Source organism: Piliocolobus tephrosceles, chromosome 9 (assembly GCF_002776525.5).
Source record: "Piliocolobus tephrosceles isolate RC106 chromosome 9, ASM277652v3, whole genome shotgun sequence".
Classification (NCBI taxonomy): Eukaryota; Metazoa; Chordata; class Mammalia; order Primates; family Cercopithecidae; genus Piliocolobus; species Piliocolobus tephrosceles.
The window spans coordinates 120,133,783-120,152,334 of record NC_045442.1 but is presented as its reverse complement, the minus strand read 5'-3'; the positions used below and the strand labels follow the sequence as shown (position 1 = coordinate 120,152,334).

The window sequence follows — 18,552 nt, the reverse complement described above, 5'->3', positions numbered from 1 at the left end:
TCACTCTCTTTCTGTCTTGTCACCCTCCTCGGGATGCTCTCAAAACTGTACACACAGACTGACCTTCCCGATGGCCAGACTAATGAGAAAGGCTGCAAAATTAGTCATCATCCATCCAGTCGCCTCTCTGGGGAGGAAGATGTTCAATCTTCATTGCAAGTGCTGTCAAATGAAGTGAAAAGATGCAGTTCCTCTTTTGAGGACAGAACACCCGGATTCTCCTTCTTCAGATGTAGACTGAACACACGTTTATTGATCACCCGCTGTGTATCACACATCAGTGCCACCTTCTCGGACCGTCGCGCCCGTCCGCAGAGGCAGTGCACGTTACTCCCATTTCGGGCATAAATACTAAGCCTCAGCTGAATGGAGCAGATGGCCCAAGGTCTCACAGACTGGAAGGGACACAGCCAAAAAATTAAAGGCAAATCTGAGTGAGTGCAAGTTCACTGCTTCCGTAAGTAAATCTCGGCAGTAGCCACTAGACAGATTTAAGAGGCGACATAGAATCTTAACTTCCACATCAACATCATGCTGACTCTGCAGCCAGACCCCTGGGTTTAAATTCTGGCTCTACCACTGAGACTTGTGTGACCTTCTGCACGCCACTTCACTTCACAGGATAACTGTAAAGGACTTAATGGGCTAAGGCGCGTGACGTGCTTTCGGCAATGAGCAGCACGTGGCAGGCGCTTACACCTTCGCTGTGCTCACTGTTAGCGTTCTTCCCAGTACAGTGGAGCTGGAGAATGTTAGTTTCCTGTTGCTGAGATGACAAGTTACCACCAACCTCATGGCTTAAAACAACACATATTTATTATGTTGCAGTTCTGTAGATGAGGAACCCAGCAGACTCACTGGGCTGGGGTCAAGGTGTCAGCAGGGTGTGTTCCTTCTGGAGGCTCTCGGGGTAAATCCATTTCCTTCCCCAGCTTCTGCAGGCCACCAGCTTTACTTGGCTCATGGTGCCTTCCTCCATCTTCAGTGCCAGCAAGTCCTCATGCTGTCATCTCTGAGTTTTTTCTCTTTTCATTCCTTCTTCGATTTACAAGAACCCACCCAGACCATCCACAGTAATCTCCCCCATCTCAAGGTCTGCTGATCAGCAACCTTCCTACTCCATTTTCTGTGGCTTATAACAGAGGACCTGAAAGTAGATAACTTATTTTAAAGAGGAGTTATTTCTTACAGCTCTGGAGACTGAGAAGTCCAAGGTCAGGGCAGTGCATCTGGTGAGGGACTCTGCAGTCCTGAGGCAGTGGGGGGCATCACATGGCCGGGGGCTGAGTGTGCTAACATGCTTGCTTAGGACTCTCTTCCTCTTCTTAGAAAGCCCCACTTCCACTCCTGTTACATAACCCATGAATTCCTTAACCTATTAACTCATGAATGGATTAATCCATTCATAAAGGCAGAGCCCTCACAGTCCAATCACCTCTGAAAGGCCCTGCCACATTGGGGATAAAGTTTCCAACACATGGAATTTGGGGAATGCACAGTGAAACCACAGCACATTCCATCTACAATTTTAATTTCCCTTGGCTGTGTAACCTACCATATTCACAGGTTCCAGAAATTAGGACATGGATGTCTTGGGTTGGCTGGGGGATGAACAGAGAACATAATAGTAATTATTAGCTCCCTCTCCAAACATAGCCCTTAGGCCCCAGATAAGCTTAATCTACCTATCCAGGAATGGCGCTATTGGAACAGAGAGAGAAGAGAGAACAGGAACACCTTTGTCAAACACATGTTGGCATCTTCTGGTTCAACTCGGTGCCCCTCCCCCAGCCCTGGCCCGGTGGATGCAGGTCCTTCCCAGTTCTACCAGTCTGATTAGTCACCCCTCCTCCCATAGGAAATCCAAGGCTGGTGAGGGGTTAGGGGGAGGTGGTCCGAGAAAAGAACTTTTTCCTAGAAAGTGGACTCAGGTCCTTGCCTCTCTGGAAATGTATTTGGGTTGGTTTGAGAGAGCTTCCAAACAGCCCTTCCTCCACAACTGCTGTATCCCTAAGTGGCAAAGGCCACTGGCCTCCTTGTGGAGTCCTCATGGCCACACCTGGGTGCTGGCGCCCACCCTGCCTCCCTCACGGGTACACCAGGGCCAGTGCTATCAGCACTCTGGGCCTCTGCTTCTTCATCTTTCATGTGCAGGAAAGACTCTAGTTCACAGTTTGCCTGGGAGCATCCCACTGCAGTAAAAGATCCGTCTGAAAGATGTACTATTACCTGTTATTGTCAGTGGGATTAGGAAGAGAAGGAAGGCCCTGCACTGGTTGGGGGGTCCAGCCCTCAGCTCTGTTGGAGATACTACACGGGAGTTATTCCAGGTGATCTTCTAGCACCTAATGACCTAGGCACTCGGTCTCGGACCTACAGTGTTAACCTAAGACAATAATCTCTTCTGGGTATAGTGTTCATCCCAGACCTACAACAGCTCTGAGGAGAAGGAACCCATCCTGTCCCCTCAGTTGGGATTAGTGTTTGGGATTACTCAATTTGTAGTTTTCCAACAGTGAGCTTATCTGGTCAAACAAGCAAAGAACTTCTGTGGCCAGGGCCAAGGTGGGGCATATCCTCACCATCGGGGCCTCTGGACCACCTCGCTTTTCCTGTTCTCCACACCCCACCCTACCCCACAAACAGCTTTCACAAAACGCCACAGACTTTGCCACATGAGCTGATAAAACCAAGGCCGTCCTTGACTGCTCGGCCATTTTCTTTCCTGGCAAGCCAGCTGGCCTGAATGTCCATTGCCTGATTGATAGGTTTTAACCAGTGATACAACAGGCTTAAAATGTGACGTATACAAGTTATTGCAGCCACTGTGCAAGCAAGGTGAGGTGCACTTTGCAGCCTCCGTCTGGGATCCTCTTGGCTTTGTTCTGCCTCCTCCTGCTTGGATGGTGCAGCCTCTGCTTGAAGAGGTGCTCTGGGAGATTATGAGCCAACATTTATAGACTGCACCTTTCCTGAGATGCTCCTTTGGCATTTTGTAAAACTTTTAAGTGAGAAAGCGTAGGGTACAGTTCTCAGAACAGACTAAAGGAATTTGAGGTGGGAAGAATGCAGATGGTGGTCCGAGGCAGCATCTTGCCAGTCTGCCAGCACAGAAATGGAGAGTCTGGGTGTTGGTGGCACCACGTGTGTGTCTGTCTAGGACCTCTTTCTCGATTGTGCATCTGCTGAATAGTCAGTCTTTAAGTACTTGATCAAGGTTGGCTGTGTGATAAATTGGAGTTTTTCTTATGCTTTAAATAGATTATTTGTTAACATTCAAAAGGTTCTTAAAGGTGGCTAGATGTGCAATAAAACCATCCTCTTACAACTGAGATGCCAGTGGGGTGAATTTTCAAAGAATTGTCCAGTGATGTAGAGTACACAGGGCATCTTTCCACTTTAAGGCAAGTCATCTAGTTAATTTTTCTTAGTCTTATGTTTGATTCTTCTCCCTCATTTTCTTCACCTTCTCTCCATCTTTCTACTGGGACTGCCTAAGAACAGCATAGTAAGAAGTGAGAAATTATGTCCAGTTCACTGTAGCCAGCCTCCCAGTTTTTAAATAGGAAGCCAGGGTGTAAGATCTAATTTGCATATCGATTCATTGTCATCAGTAACAAAAGTGGCCCAGGGAGTTTCTAGGCTGCCTCCACCTCTCCTGTGGCCCCCTGAGCTAGGCTTCCCCCATGCCCATAGGCTATGTGCGTGTCTGTGCCTATGGAGCTCTCTATCCAACTCACTGCCATCGTATCTGGGAGCCATCCACACAAGAGCAGTGTGTGGCATCAACACACCTGTTTGCAGACCCACCTTGGAGACTTGGAGGATTTGAGAAGTCATCCCTGAGCACAAGAGGAGCCAGGCCTGGCGTCCTCCAGCACCTCTTCTCCCTTGCCCTGGGGCGAAGCACTCTCTAGAAGCAGGCTCTGACAGGCCCTACTCTGGATGCCCCGGATGGGGACACAGCAGGCAGCATCTCTGGGCCAACAATTTACAGTGTGGATGTCATAGGAAGAGAAAGGTTACAGCCTGGCATACAGGGTCCTCCCTGTGATTTCCTGCAAGGTGGAAGAAGGTCCTCCAACAGAAGCCAGACCAATGGCCGTGCAGTCATCAGTAGCTGGAGATGTTTAGATGAAAGTGGAGAAAAGTGTCACCTGCTTTCGTTGTTTCATAAAATAGATCCTATATCATTTTGTCTGTTCAGTTCAACCTCTACCTAATAACTGATGATGATCTAAAAATGGTGCCAAATACAGTGCCAAATTCATTACATAGATTATTTGATCTTTACAACAACCCAGTGAATTAGGTACCCTTCTTCCTCCGTTTAAATACAATGAAACAGAAGCTTGGTGAGATAAGGGAACAGATTGAGTCCAAGGCAGGCTTAATGAAACCCCATTTTGCCTCCAGTTTTTTTTGTGTTTTGTTTTTAAGATTCCAGTGAAAAGAGCTGATGAAACTATAGAGTTGTGTTCTTTATTAAAATTTATAGTTTCATTTTTCAGTAGCAATGGGGCTGGGCTAGGACCCTTTTTCCTGCTTTTCTCAGTGATGCCCCATGCCAGCCAACTTCCATGATCCTTCCCCTACTCACCACAGAGGCAGTTGACCATCCCCAGTTACAGTGCAAAAAGGTGGAGACTGGTGAAGTCTGTGCTGTAAGATGACATTCTGCATGGTGCAAGCTGCAGAGACTAAGAGCAACAGCCTGTCTTATGTTTTGTGTCTTGTGTTTTGCTGGATATAAGATTCTGAGTTAATAGGCTTTTTCTTTTTAGCACTTTTAATATGTCATCTTACTAATTTCTGGTCCACTGTTTCTGCTAATAAGTCAGCTGTTAATCTTACTGGGATCCATGATGAATCATTTTTCTCTTGCTCCATTCAAGATTTTCTCTTAAACTTTCAACATATTTCTGTTATGTGCCTGGGTATAGATTTCCTTACGTTTATCCTACTTGGAGTCTATTTTCTTGCATGTGTAGATTAATGTCTTTCATCAGATTTGGGAAATTGTCAGCCATTATGTCTCGCAATTTTTTTTTTCCAGTCTTTATCTTTGGTACATGCATTACACACTTTACATGTGTGTTAATGTGCTTAATGGTGTGCCATATTTCTATGAGGCTCTGTTCATTTCTCCATTCTTTTTTCTTTCTCTCCTTTAGATTGTAAAATCTCTATCAATATATCTTCCAGTTCACTTATTCTTCTGCCAACTCAAAGCAACTGTAGAGCCCTATGGTGAATTTTTCATTTTGGTTCTTTCCTTTTCAGCCCCAGAATTTCCATTTTTTAAATCAGGACACAAGTAAATTACATATAGCCCATTAAAACTTGTCAGTTCAATTCAGGTCACATTTATTTACTAAAGTTTTATAGGTATTTTGCAGATTATTTCACTGCAGTTACCCTCATTTAAAATTGTTTTTGTATGGTGAACTGTCTAGGCTAATTTTTATTTCCATCACTTTCCTACTGAAAGTTAAATTTTAAAATGCTGCCATTTGCCATTTGCCTGGTAGATGTCTATCACATGCTAGGCAGTATGATTTTCTTAAAATTGCCAGTGGCCTCTGTCCTATTTACTGGCACTTACTGTGTTGATTTATGAATGTTGAAGGAAATAAATTTACTTTGTAAAATAATTTCCAATTTTTTTATAATTTCAGCCTTTTGTTGACATTCTTTATTTGATGAAACATTGTAATTATACTTTTAATCCTTTACACATGGTTTTTTAGATTGTTATCCTATTTATAATCGCTGCTTCCATGTCTTTGTCCAGTAAGTCTAACATCTGGGCCCTCTTACACGCAGTTTCTGTTGTGTGCTGTCTGCTTTTTCCCGTGTACAGATTGCATGTTCTTGTTCTCTTGCACATATCATAGCTTTCTCTTAACAGCAAGACACTGTAGATGTTACAGCACTTCTGGGTGCTGATCCTCCTTACCCACTGCACATCACCCCTTCCCCACTGGCTTCTCATTTGTGTTTATTTCCTTATTGATTTAGCAAGAATAATTCAGTGAAGTCTATTCCCCTGTGGTGCACCTCTGCTGTCACTCCTCAGAGGCCACAGCCTTGAGCTATGAGTGACATTCCTATTTTTTCTTTGTTAAATTACAAAATTCTTCCAGACAGCTAGCTCCCTTTCACTGCCTCTTTGCCTGATCTCTGTTAAGTTTCTGGCTGCTGTGTCTCTGTTGTTTTCACTTCCAGCTGTTAGCCTCCACCAATCTTCAATTGTTTGCGCTATTATTTTTGGCCCTGGAGCATAAATTGTCCCCACAGTCTGCTCTGATTGTGGTTGGGCCCTTTCGTAGGAGTGCTCTTTCAGGCAGTCCCTGAGGCCTGCTGTGACCCCAGGAGGACTCTTTCCGGCTGTCCCTTTCCCTGTCCTCTCTGCTAAGCTTTCAGCTGGTCTACTTTGCCATTGTGGAGCTACTGCCTACTCTTAATTGCTCATCAACAAAATTTCTCTTGTTTCTGACAGTGCCTTAGGCTTGAACTTTCCCATACTCTGTTCCAAATGATTATTTATCCCTAGGGAAAGTTACAGAACCCTGTGTTCTTGTGACCTATCTCTCCCTGCTCTGGAGGTGGTGCAGGGACAGTGGCCTGCTTTTCTGTGAATGACACCTCTCGTCTACAAGAAGAGTGCTGTGTGAGCATAGGAGCAACTGGTCTTCTCTCCTTGCCTTTTCCAGCATAAAACCTCCACCCAGTGAGTGAGATGGGGTGGGCTGAATGGGACCTAGTACTCTCAGAATGCTATGCCTGGTGTAGAGCTTCCACTCCATGAGTAAAGGCTGGGCGGAGGAAGGGACCCCTCTGCTTCTTGGCCTAGAGTAGAGATTCTGCCACAGAGCTGGCAGGGGTGGGAGCTGTGAATTGTCAATGTTGGTAGTCTCCCCCTCCCTGGGAGAAACCATAACCCTGTGTGTTTGGAGCTGTGGGAAGAGGGAGCCCCATCTTCTTGGCCATACCCGCCCAGGGTAGAGCATCCTTTATGCTGAGCTTCAGAGGAGGGGATTTGTACCAGGAAAGGGAGCAGGTTGTGGGTTGTAGCTCACATGCCACGGATTCTTACTGTTCTTGCTGATGTTTGATAAATCTTCTGGAGAAAAACTTATTTCTTCATGTATGTACTTAGGACAATTTCCAGAGACTTTAAGTGGTTGGTTTTTATCATTTTATCTGTTGTGGTTGTTTCACTGGAAAGAAGGCCCACGGATATCCTTATTTTAAAAGTATTTCCCTCGTGTCCCCTAAAATTGTATGAAAATGTTCAGGCCTTTTTTTGCTGGTTTAGAATTCAAACATATACTAGGGATGGTCTTTAGCACTCCACTTACTAGCACAGCAATCTGGTAAGGACCATCACATGTAGACTGACATCAGATGCAGTCCCTAGGAAATACTCCAAATAGGAGAGACTTCTATTTCTGGCAGTTAGGCAGACTAGATTGCTGGAAGGACCCTCCCACCGGGAAAAACCCTGAAATGTATAGTAAGATTTTTAAAAATATATTTAATGACATCAGTAGTCAATTAGCAAAAAATACTCATAAATCAATGACTAACTGAAAGAGGAAACTCAGAGAAGCGGCAGCATATTGAATGTGGCTTTCCCCTTAAGGATATTTGGTGAACTGAATAAATTCGAGTATCTGTTCGCACAGCTTTCCCAACCATAAGGAATACAAGGAAGTCCAAGGCTTCTGTGCAGTATCTAATAGGAGACCCTCGCCATACGAGCTTGAAACCCCAAAAGGCTAAACTCTCAGTGTAAAGATGAACAAAAAATGTTCTCCCTTAGAAAACTACAAGGAAAACTGCCTATCTCAAAACATAGTACTAGGTAGGGCCGGGGGAATTTCCCTCTGACAATTCATAGCAGTAAACCATCCCTCACGTGAGTTTACAACCCAATTTGATTGTGTCTGAGTGGCCCAAAATCCTAAGCCATGAAGTTAAAGTATCCCCAGCTTGTAGTTTCCTCCAGCACCTTGTAGAATCAAATGTTAAGTCGTTCTTGAAAGAACCCCTCTTCAACCCAGACCTCAAATTATTCCTAGAAATAAAGTTCCAAGATAGTTAAGCTCACAACCAAAAAAACCCCACAAAATATACAAGTTAACCAAGCACCAAGAGTGAGAAATAGCAGGGACATTATTAGATACCACCATTATTAGACCTCAGATACTAGCATTATTAGCATACAACAGAAAGGAAGTATAGCTAATACGTTGACGTATTAAAAGAATTTGAAAAGTGAAAAAGTAACTGATTATGAAAAATGATCCAGCATGTTGTTGATAACATTCTAGAAATATAACCAAAATGTAAAATTTGGAGATGTAAGTTTAACAGAACATTACATACAATTGAAAGAGAATGTGGTGAGCTGGAACACAGATTTTGGAGTTGATGCCCAACTGAGAAACAGAACATGAGAGGTTAAGTGACATGGACTAGATCTAACTGAGGTCTAGCTAAATTCCTCAGTTAGAGAAAGAGGATGGGGGAAAGTCAATGTAAGAGCAGCTAATAACCGAGAACTTTCCAGAACTGATAAAAGGTAGAAACAAAAATCCACATATTCAGCGATCCAAATGAATTCCAAGCAGGGAAAATAAAAATCAATCTAAACTTGGAAGCACCATAGTGATAAATGCAGAACACCAAAGACAAGGAGAAGATCTTTAAAACAGAGAGAAAAACCACCCTGCAAGAAACACAAAATCTCAGTGCCTGACATCTCAACAGTAATGATGGAAGTCAGAAGACCATAAAATGTGCTTAGAAAAACCTGTCAATCTCAAATATCCAGGAAAGAAATATTTCATGAACTAGGATAAAGACGTAATTTTCACACAAACTAAAGCTAAAAGACTTTTTCACCAATAGACCCTCACAAAATAAAGCTGTATTGGATATAACTTCAGACTAAAGGATAAATAACCCAGATGAAAGAAGAATGAATAATAAGCAAAGGAAGTGGTAAATATGTGGGCAAATCTAAATGTGTGCTGTGAAGAATAGTAAGTGCTGAATAAAAAACTGAAAACCAAGCTACAAGTAAAATGCATGAATATCCCACACCTGGGTTCAGAGGGGGCTCTTCTGCTTAAAGTATTCTCAGATCCTTGAATTGTTCTGGCAAAGAGCAAAGATAAGTAACTTTGCTTTTCATAAGTTAAAGATGACTTAGTTTTTATGACCATATACAAGAGAGTAGAAATACTATGCATGACTTCCAAAGTAGTAGAGAGGGGAAATGGAATTGAAAGACAAACCTAGCTGGCTTGCTGGCTCACACCTGTAATCCCAGCACTTTGGGAGGCCGAGGCGGGCAGATCATGAGGTCAAGAGATCAAGGCCATCCTGGCCAAAATGGTGAAACCCCATCTCTAATAAAAATACAAAAATTAGCCAGGCATGGTTGCAGGCGCCTGTAGTCCCAGTTACTCGGGAGGCTGAGGCAGGAGAATCACTTGAACCTGGGAGGTGGAGGCTGCAGTGAGCCGAGATCATGCCACTGCACTCCAGCCTGGGCGACAGAGCAAGCCTCTGTTTCAAAGGACAGCAAGAAAGGAGAGGAAAAAAATGTAATATTAGCAGAACAAATAGGACAAAATCTAAATGCCCCTACTAAAAGACTTAAATTATAAGGCTGTGTTTTTTAAAACCTGTCTATATATTAGAGATGTAGCCAAAATATAAACAGATAAGTAAAAAGATGGCAAAAAGATATCCAGTGCAAAAACCCAAAAAAGCTGGTGCTTTCTTACACCAAACATCATACAAAACAGACTTCAGGGAAAAATTAGAAACAAAAGCTTGCCCCAAAAAGGTTTATTTCACCAGAAGATAGGATCATTTCCAAATCTATGCAAGTAGTAACCTCTTGCATAGAAATACACCTTCAAGATACATTTCCAAAAATAAACATGTTTACATGGAGTTAGAGTGACAGATGTTCACATGCTTCTTCCAGTAACTGACAGATCAGGCAGACCAAGAAATGTCTTACATTTAAATGTTTTCCATTTTGAAAGTTTACTGAAGATATTATGAATAACTTTATGCCAGTATATAGTTGAAAACAAAATACAGCAATTTCTAGAAAGCAGCAACTTCATAAAACAGATTCAGGAACGAAAAGAAAAGTTCAGTCGTCCTATTTATTAGGGAAATTTAATCGTTATTTCAAAATATTCCCATGAAGAAATAGAAAGTCCAGAACATTTAATTGGCAAGTGCTACCGCACACTTAAATGACAGTTAATTTTAATCTTACAGAGTCTATTCCAGAGAACAGAAAAATAGGAACCCTCTCCCAGTCATTGTATGAGGTTAGCAAAACCTTGGTAGCAAAACTAAAGACAGTACAAGAAGGAAAAATAAAAGCCCATCTTACTCTTGCACATAGGTTTAAAAAAAAAAACTAAGCAAGATATTGTCCAATAATGAAGCCAAAGAATGATTGCCAACTTCGTTATGTATAAATCTGGCTGGGCAGGCCTCCCATTCACAGATTTCCCCACTATCCAGCAGTGAGTGTATTTGCTATATTGGCAAAACAGTGCTATGATGATTTGTTTTTAACCACCAAATCTGTCAAAGTTGCCACAAGTACAATTCCATATGTCCTTCACCCAAAGCCATAAGCACGGCTCCTCAGCTCCGTCCAATGAGATGAAGAAGGATTTCCAGTCTTCTTAGCTGTCACTCACCTCGTATCTTTTCTCCCCTTTCCTGTCTTCCTTTTGTTTTTCAGTGGCTGCTTCAACCCCAAACTCCACTGCTGGTGCCGCCATGAACTCCTTGACCTCTCTTGGGACTCTGCAAGGACTGGCTGGAGCCACTGTTGGACTGAATAATATTAATGCACTAGCAGGTACCATCAACAGTGAGTATTTGCTGCTCTGGTGGACAGCCTTCCCCCAAATTCTCCACAGAAAGTGGTCAGCCAGAAATGACCCGAAAAAGGATATGCCACGGGGAGAACTAAAACTTGGGATGGAGGAGCACATGCTTTGATAGGCAAAAGCTGCCTACACTCATTTTGCCTCAGAAAACCCCTGACCACTCTCCACCCCCAGATTCTCTTCAGTGTGTAGCACCGCGCGTGTGCTCATCCATGGGCTTCTGTGGCTGGCAGCTATTTTCAGGTTTCCAGCAGTTTGGTTTGGTTTGCTTTGGTTTCGGTCGGTTCTGCCCTGCGAGGCAGGGTGTTACAGTGGGCAAAGTTAATGGACTGGAAGGCTGGAAGCCTGAACCCAGCTCTGCTGCCAGGCAGCTGTGGGAAGTCAGGCAGATGCTGCTCCCTCTCTGGGCTCGGGAGTCTCCATTTGAGAATGGAAAGTTCTGGATCAGATGATTCTTAAAGGTAGCCTCCAGCTCCAAAGTCCAAAGATTCATGACAATTAAATACGGGAGAAAATTAGGCCTTGGAAAGAAGATGAAACTGAGGGGAGAGGAGTCACTGCCGGAACTGACATGATCAGAATCTTTATTAAGCACCCACAGGTATGGGTCACTCTACATCAGGGACCATCCAGAAGGGCAGCGTTTAGCTGTGGCAGGTTGAAATAGGCTGGAGGCATATCACTTAGAAAATTGTACTTGGTTCCGAAACATAACGGATGGACTCACCAGAGAATTCCTGGTTCTGTCCTCCGCAGCCCACCCGTTCCTGTCATTCTCGGTTGATGGGGGAACGGTGTGCCGGCCAGAGGATGAGTCATGTTTTAGACTCCAGCTCGGTATGGGTTCCTGCAGTGGGGAAACTGATCCTCAGCCCACAGAGGGGACACGAAATTTCCCTGTCCCTCCGTTTCGGACTCCCTGGTTGCCTGAGAGTAGCCAAGCCCAGCAGATCCACGACAGCCAACAGAGCTGCTGATACTGGAGCCCAGTTAGCTACCACGCAGCCCGGGCACCCCGGCACCTGCCCATTCTCATTTTTCGTAAAGGAGTCCTTGACAGTTGTTGCCCTATTTTAAGGCATGGTTCAATAAGTGGACTGTTTTGAAAGGGTGACCAGGCAGTATAATTTTTTAAAACAAAATAATCCCAGTAATTTCATACTGTAAAAGCTCAGAATACCTTGCACTGGACTTGGTAGAAAATGAACCTAAAATTTATCCAAATAAAAATTAACCTTTTTAATCCTGATAAAATAGATCACTTTTAGAATGAGGACATTTTTCAGGTTTTAGTACATCCTTGTATGCAGCAGCTCTAGGAGAAGCAAAAGCGTGGACCGAGCTTTAGCTGACCACACCTCCCAAATGGGATGGCTCGTGGTTAGCGTGGAGCCCGTGAACTGGTAGCCGCGCGGCGGCCGCAATGTTATATTCCAGTTAGAACCGCCTCCAGCTTTGACTTTTCCAGCAGCCAAGTAGGAGCCTCACTGCCTTGACCCCCGTTTCCGGTACAGCTCCTCGCTCTGACCTTGTCCTTCACCTAGGTCGAGGACGCGTGTGCTCGCACACATCCCCTCATGCTGCTTCTCTTGCCCCAGGACCTAGTTCCCCTAAAACAAGGACTTTGATTTGACCGCCTGCCTGTCCTTGGTCTGCAGAGTAACAGGCCAGTGGGAATGGTTGTCCTCCTCAGCACGTGCTCATGACTGGTGTGTGTGTCCTCTCGTCCGTGTCCCGCCCTGTCCACGCTGCTCTGCTCTGCATTGCTGAGATTTTGCCATCGTTCTCGTCAGGGACTGCAGAGGGGCTGTGTTGAATGGCAGAGAAACCATGAGTAGTTCTTGTGTGGGGTCTTGTGTGATACACATTTTGCTTCTGGCAAGGACAACAAGTTTAAATTGTTTTGCTTTTTAAAATTCTTTGCTATTGGGTTAATATCAGTCTGTACAGTTCATAGAAAATGAAGAAAGAATGTCATTTCACATAACCCCTACTAGATAGTGTGAACCAAGAAAATATTTAATTAAACCAAAACCAGGCACAAATGAAAATACATTCCTTGTGCCTGGAAAGTGTTACTAACGCAGAGCTGTTTTACAATCTCCTGCACTGACCTAGAGCTACTATTTGCTGCTTGTCTCAAAATATCAACAGAAAACCTTCCAAGACAGAGTATCCTCTTTCAGACCATTCCTTCTCAACAGAGATGATTGTGCTACCGGTTCCACTGGATAATTCCTAAAGAAAGTCGGCAAGCAGTGGTTACCTGGACAGAGTCAGCTTCTCAAATAGTTGACAGCAGCTTCCGTAGCACCGCTGTTAACCCCGCCCCACTGCAGCAGCCGTTATCTGTTTCCATATGGAGAGTATTCAGGTGTTCTGAACAGAGCCAACTCTCTCCCACTGGCGCAGCAGCCAGCCAGAAAGCAGGTAGATGACTCACCAGAGCCTACGTTTTACCCTCTTTCCTGCTCAAGAGCCCAACACCTCTCCCAAAAAATGAAGTTTTTGGTCAGTAGACAAGTAGCTAAATTATACTGTTTTGAGTTGGATGTCCTTTTTATTCCCTTATACATTAATGAATTGAAGGGCTAAAAAACAGTACAGCACCGTAAAAATGTAGGAACCATCAAGATCAGAAGAAGGAAGACATGTGATTCACCATCAGTGTTCACCTCTGGATTTTTTCAGGGTTCCCTGAGCATGTTTTCTATATTAACATCTGAACTAAGGTGAAGAACATACTTTTTCCACCCGAGAGTCTATCTGATTTTATGTGTTTCAGTGTATGTCAAGTGGCATCTTTATTTTTCCTTGTTTTATCGCATAATTCGAATGGCTTCCAAATGGCTTACCATATAGTGCTGAAAATTATGATTGTTTTAAGAAAACCAGCTGCAGATGCCTGGTGAAAAGCGTCTATGGAAATATGTTCCGTGAGAAGATGCTCCGGGCATATTTTTGTGGCTTGGCACTCCTTGCATTGTGAAATTCCTATTTTAATCTGTATTCCTAATATTTATAGTTTCCACAGCCCCACACAATGTGTGTGCCCTTAATAACACAGGCAGGCATGTAAGTGACACCCAGTGTACACAGAGACAACTTCTACCCTAGTTCTAGACATTGTACATTTAGCTTCTCATTTATCAGCTTGTAGCTTAGAAGGATAATCCGTCATCTATACAAAAGAAAACTTACCCCAGTGAAGTGGTTACAAATCTGTGAGAATATTAAGACCTCCTCCCTTTTTCATTGATTTGGGATAAAGCCTAGCAGGGCAGCTTGCAGTCAGTGTGGTCTTCTATGGCACTTGGCTTGTGATGCTCCTTTTCAGTGTCATCTCCTTAGTGCCCCCAACAAAAAACACTCATGCTCACGTTTATGGGTTAGTCCTCCTGTGCCACGTTAACAGATTCCGCATCTCCCAGCTCCTGGGTCTCTATCGTAGACTGAGGGCCTCTGGAGAGGAATGAGGCAGAAGGCACTCAGTTGTCAGGCTGCGTGCCGGCCCTCCCGACGGGGCAGGTGCAGAGGCCTCCCTGCGGAGCACTGCCACACCTGTCACTTGCTTCCAGCCTTCCTCGTCTAAATAGCATGCATGGGAATGGAGCTGATGATAATAAATGAGAGGAAACGGCTGATCCATTGGGCCATTTCAAGGAAAAGCCCTATTCTTTTAAGTGGAAGCATTTTATTCAACTTAACTTTCTTCACAGCTCTGCTTCTGTTATCCAGAGCTTTTAGAGGAAATCAGGTACCCACAGCCGGGTTGACAAACACTGTCTTTGATAGAATTAACCTAGAATAACATCAGGTTGACTCACGGGAACTGTTCTCAGAGGTGGAATGCTGCCTCTGATTGTTCTTCAAATCCTACCATGTTTTCAGCTACTTTTCCACCCTGGACCTAGGAACCACCCTCCCAGATTTTCCATGATAGTTGTAGTTTAAAATATTCTCAGTGTGCTGGTACTTATTAGAACTTTTTTGTTCACATAGATGTTTATACCATGGAGGAGGCGAGCCCCTGGCTGGAGAGGCCAAACCCTCCCCATGTCCCCTGACTCGTCCCCCTTGAGCATCTGCATCCCTTGCTCATGGTACTGCCTCTGCCACCCCCCACCTTCCCCAGGAAAATAGGGCCGGCCACAGCTGTCTCCTACATGCACAGCACCAGCAGAAGTAAAAATGACCCTTCCGGAAAGCAGATTAGCTCTGAGGTGTAGTCCAGAGACACAGCCAGCCTTTGTGAAGTGGAGCCAGGAAAGAAGGGTGTGGCTGGAACGTCACTGGCTGGAGCTCCAAGCCTCGCAATGCCCTCTGAAACATCCATCCAGTATTTCAAGAGCAGAAGCTGCATTCTGCTTCTGCGTTGTAAGAGAAAAACATTTTTGGCAAAAGAGAGAGTTGGATAATTTTTCTGACCTGGAAATTAAAAAACAGCTGTGTAGAGAGAAGGGAGTTGGGTCCCAGTGACCACCGCCATAAAATGCCTCATGTGTATATGGCGCTCTGGAGAAGCCAAGTCATGGAGGCTGCAAATCGCAGGAAGGAGCCCCTGTGGGTCTCACATGACAGGGCCTGAAAACTCCCACCCTCAGCAGACAAGGCATCCTGGCGGTGCGATGCTCCCCACCCCTCCATGGGAACCTGGAGGCGTCCATCAGAGAGGAGCTGCTGTCTTCAGCCCGTCCTCGTCTGGCAGCAAGGCCCCGCGTGGCTTCACAGGCTGCAAGTCACACCCAGAACCTCATGCCTGAGATCCAAGCAGAGCAGCGAGTCGCCACTCTTCTCCTGCCAGAATTTCCTCCACACAGGCATCTGCATTTCTAAAGGACTGTGCGCAGAGCTCGATCATCTATAATCCACAGTACCTGTTAACAGCCTGGCCAAAGTGAGACCAACAGAATTTATCAGCAGTGTCCAGCCCTTCCCGAGTTATTGTACATACCCCTCACCTACCTCAAAAACACGGAAGTTCCTTTGCATCACACAAATAAATAGCGGGAGATGAGGATGAAATAAGACCACTGGAGGAAGAGAGAAATGACTCTCCAGCCCTCTGGTGGCCACAGTAACAGGGACAGAGGGGAAGCACAGTGGCAGGGGGGTGGCTGTGATTTGCCAGTGTCCGAGGGATCATTTAGAGTAATTAGGACAGTCTGCATCCAAGCTCTCTGGACAGCTTTTACTTGCATGACCCAAAGAAAACATTAATGAAAACATTAATGAAAATCTCAATGATTTTCTTAATAGATAGACCCCTTCATAATAAGAAACAAAAGTAGACACAGCAGGGCCTCAGCTGGCAACACCTCTGAGCTGAGCCTGCACTCGGGAGGCTGCCACTCCATTCTCATGCCATTCACACTCACCTCGCCACCCTGCTCAGTGTCTGTTCTGAGCAGCACAGGAACACCCGAGGTGAGGCACAGTGACAGTCCTCCACTGTTAAGCCATGGCCTAATTCATATCTTACACGAGTCCTTTTAATTGAAGAGGCGAAGCTGGCCGAATAGAAGCACAAGTGGAGTAAACAGAACATTCCCCACCTGCTCCGCTGGGGCAGGAGCATGCTGGGCGTGGGGAGGTCCCTCTGCTGCCGGATTCGCTGGTGTTTCCAGGCAGCCTTGCCGGATTCGCTGGTGTTTCCAGGCAGCCTTACCGTAGTTGTCCTCCGTTCTCATTAGACTTACCTATGTTTTCAGTTAGCCATTCTTGCTGTTTCCGTGTATCCAATCCGTAGCCCTACTTTCACTGAGATTTTCATTCATGTTTTCAGTAAGTTCTTCTCAGAAACAGATCTTTTCTTAAAGAATTGTGATCATAAAGGGACCCAGAGGCAATTGTGATGTCCCCTCTTCCATTTCCTGAGTTGATATGAAAGTTAGCACTCTATAAAGTGTTGCTGGCTTTGACTCAGTATTCAGGGAGAATGTGACAGTCAGCAACCCCAGTAGAGCCAAAGAGCAGCCAGGATACAAGGGGAGAAATCGAGTCTACTGGCCACCATCCCGTTCCCATCAGGTGATAGCCAAGGTCCGGCCTGTAGACACGCCTCTGTCTCCGGCTGACTGAAAAACATGACCTGGAGCTCTTTCAGTGGCCGAAACCCCGTTGCCACTTGGGCATGGGTGCATGCACAGAATAACTATTTGCTGCTGAAAACTGAACCACTTTGATACTGAATGAGTAGCTTCAGCTCTCTGCTACTGTGGGAAAGGTCCACATTTCTTCTTTGCCTCAATTCTTCATCAGCCAGGCTACTTATTCCTAAGGTCATAGTCCCTGGCATCATCATTCAGCTGTTTAGAAAGCCCGTTTTCCCACATTGTAACTCCCGGAACTGCAGGTCCACTGATTCTGAGAGTACAGAACTCGTCCTCGCCACCATTTCCTCATCACACAGCCTAAAGGAAAAAAGTTTTATTTCATCTTTTCCTCCTCAGCCCTGCAGGCCATCCCATAGTTCCTTAAAAAGCCCAATAAATGGATTTCAGTGTACATATTTTACAGGCCTCTGCTACTAAGGGTTTTTTTTTTTTTAACATGCTCCTAAGCTCCCAGAAGCAAAAGGCGTTTCCTTCCAAAAGATAACCACGGTACTTGCCAGTAGCACGCTGCATGGCATTGAGCTGTCTCGTCTCACTCGTGCCACAGTGCGTTTGGATCACTGGCCTAGGGAGTGAGGGTTCTCATGGCTTAGGTCATTTTCCCCCATTGTCATGATTGATTTCTTCATGGTTTCATTTTGAGTTTCCTGTCGGTGTAATTGTGTGCTAGCTGCATGTACTTGCTGTTGTATTGTGTCAAATGATTCTCTAACTTCCTTTGGAAAGCACTAATGAATAAGTGCTGTTTCTCTTCTCTATTGTTGGGTTTTTTGTAAAGTTGCTCAAATGCTCTCAGGTATGGCGGCTCTGAATGGAGGACTTGGCGCCACAGGCTTGACGAATGGCACGGCTGGCACCATGGACGCCCTCACCCAGGCCTACTCAGGAATTCAGCAGTACGCAGCCGCCGCGCTGCCCACTCTGTACAGCCAGAGCCTGCTGCAGCAGCAGAGCGCTGCGGGCAGCCAGAAGGAAGGTAGGTGCCCAGGCAGGGCCCAGCCCAGCTGGCAGCACTGGCCTCTAGAGCACGGTTAGAAGGTATCGGATTGAACCCATGTCACAACAGAAAGCAGCTGCTGTATGTGTTATTCGTGTTTAACAAAAAACCTGAAAGCTGGGCATGGTGGCATACACCTGTAGTCCCAGCTACTTGGGAGGTTGAGATGGGAGGATCGCTTGAGCCCAGGAGCTGAGGCTGCAGTGAGCCATGGTCATGCCTGTGACTAGCCACTGCACTCCAGTCGGGGAACACAGACCCCTCTCTCTCAAACAGCAGCAAAATCCTATTTATTTCAGTCTTTCTCACTTGGTCTTATAGTTACCTTCTAATTTAATTTTTCATGCATCTCTTTAGATGAAGTTCTTGTCCATTGTATATTTATATACCCGTCTGGCTTTGTAGATAAATGGTTTTAATTTTTTCCCCCAGCTACATCTTCTGAAGGGTTATGGCATCTCTGCAGATCTAAGTCCAGGAAAGTTGACCACCTTTC

The 18,552-nt window shown here is 45.0% G+C and overlaps 1 protein-coding gene and 1 pseudogene across 14 annotated transcripts in view; one reads left to right on the top strand and one right to left on the bottom strand.

The window, feature by feature from the left end:
- Positions 1 to 18,552, top strand: part of CELF2 (CUGBP Elav-like family member 2) — a 169,583-nt gene that overhangs the window by 136,472 nt on the left and 14,559 nt on the right. For 7 of the 14 annotated variants that reach the window (XM_023223298.2, XM_023223304.2, XM_023223297.2 and 4 more), the window contains 2 exons: positions 10,793 to 10,912; positions 17,838 to 18,035. In XM_023223298.2, the coding sequence (XP_023079066.1) occupies positions 10,793 to 10,912; positions 17,838 to 18,035 (318 nt within the window). Of the gene's footprint in view, positions 1 to 10,792; positions 10,925 to 17,837; positions 18,036 to 18,552 lie in introns of all 14 variants that reach the window. The other 7 variants (XM_023223309.2, XM_023223305.2, XM_023223301.2 and 4 more) reach the window with 2 other exon arrangements.
- Positions 15,046 to 17,844, bottom strand: LOC111550048 (annotated as a pseudogene).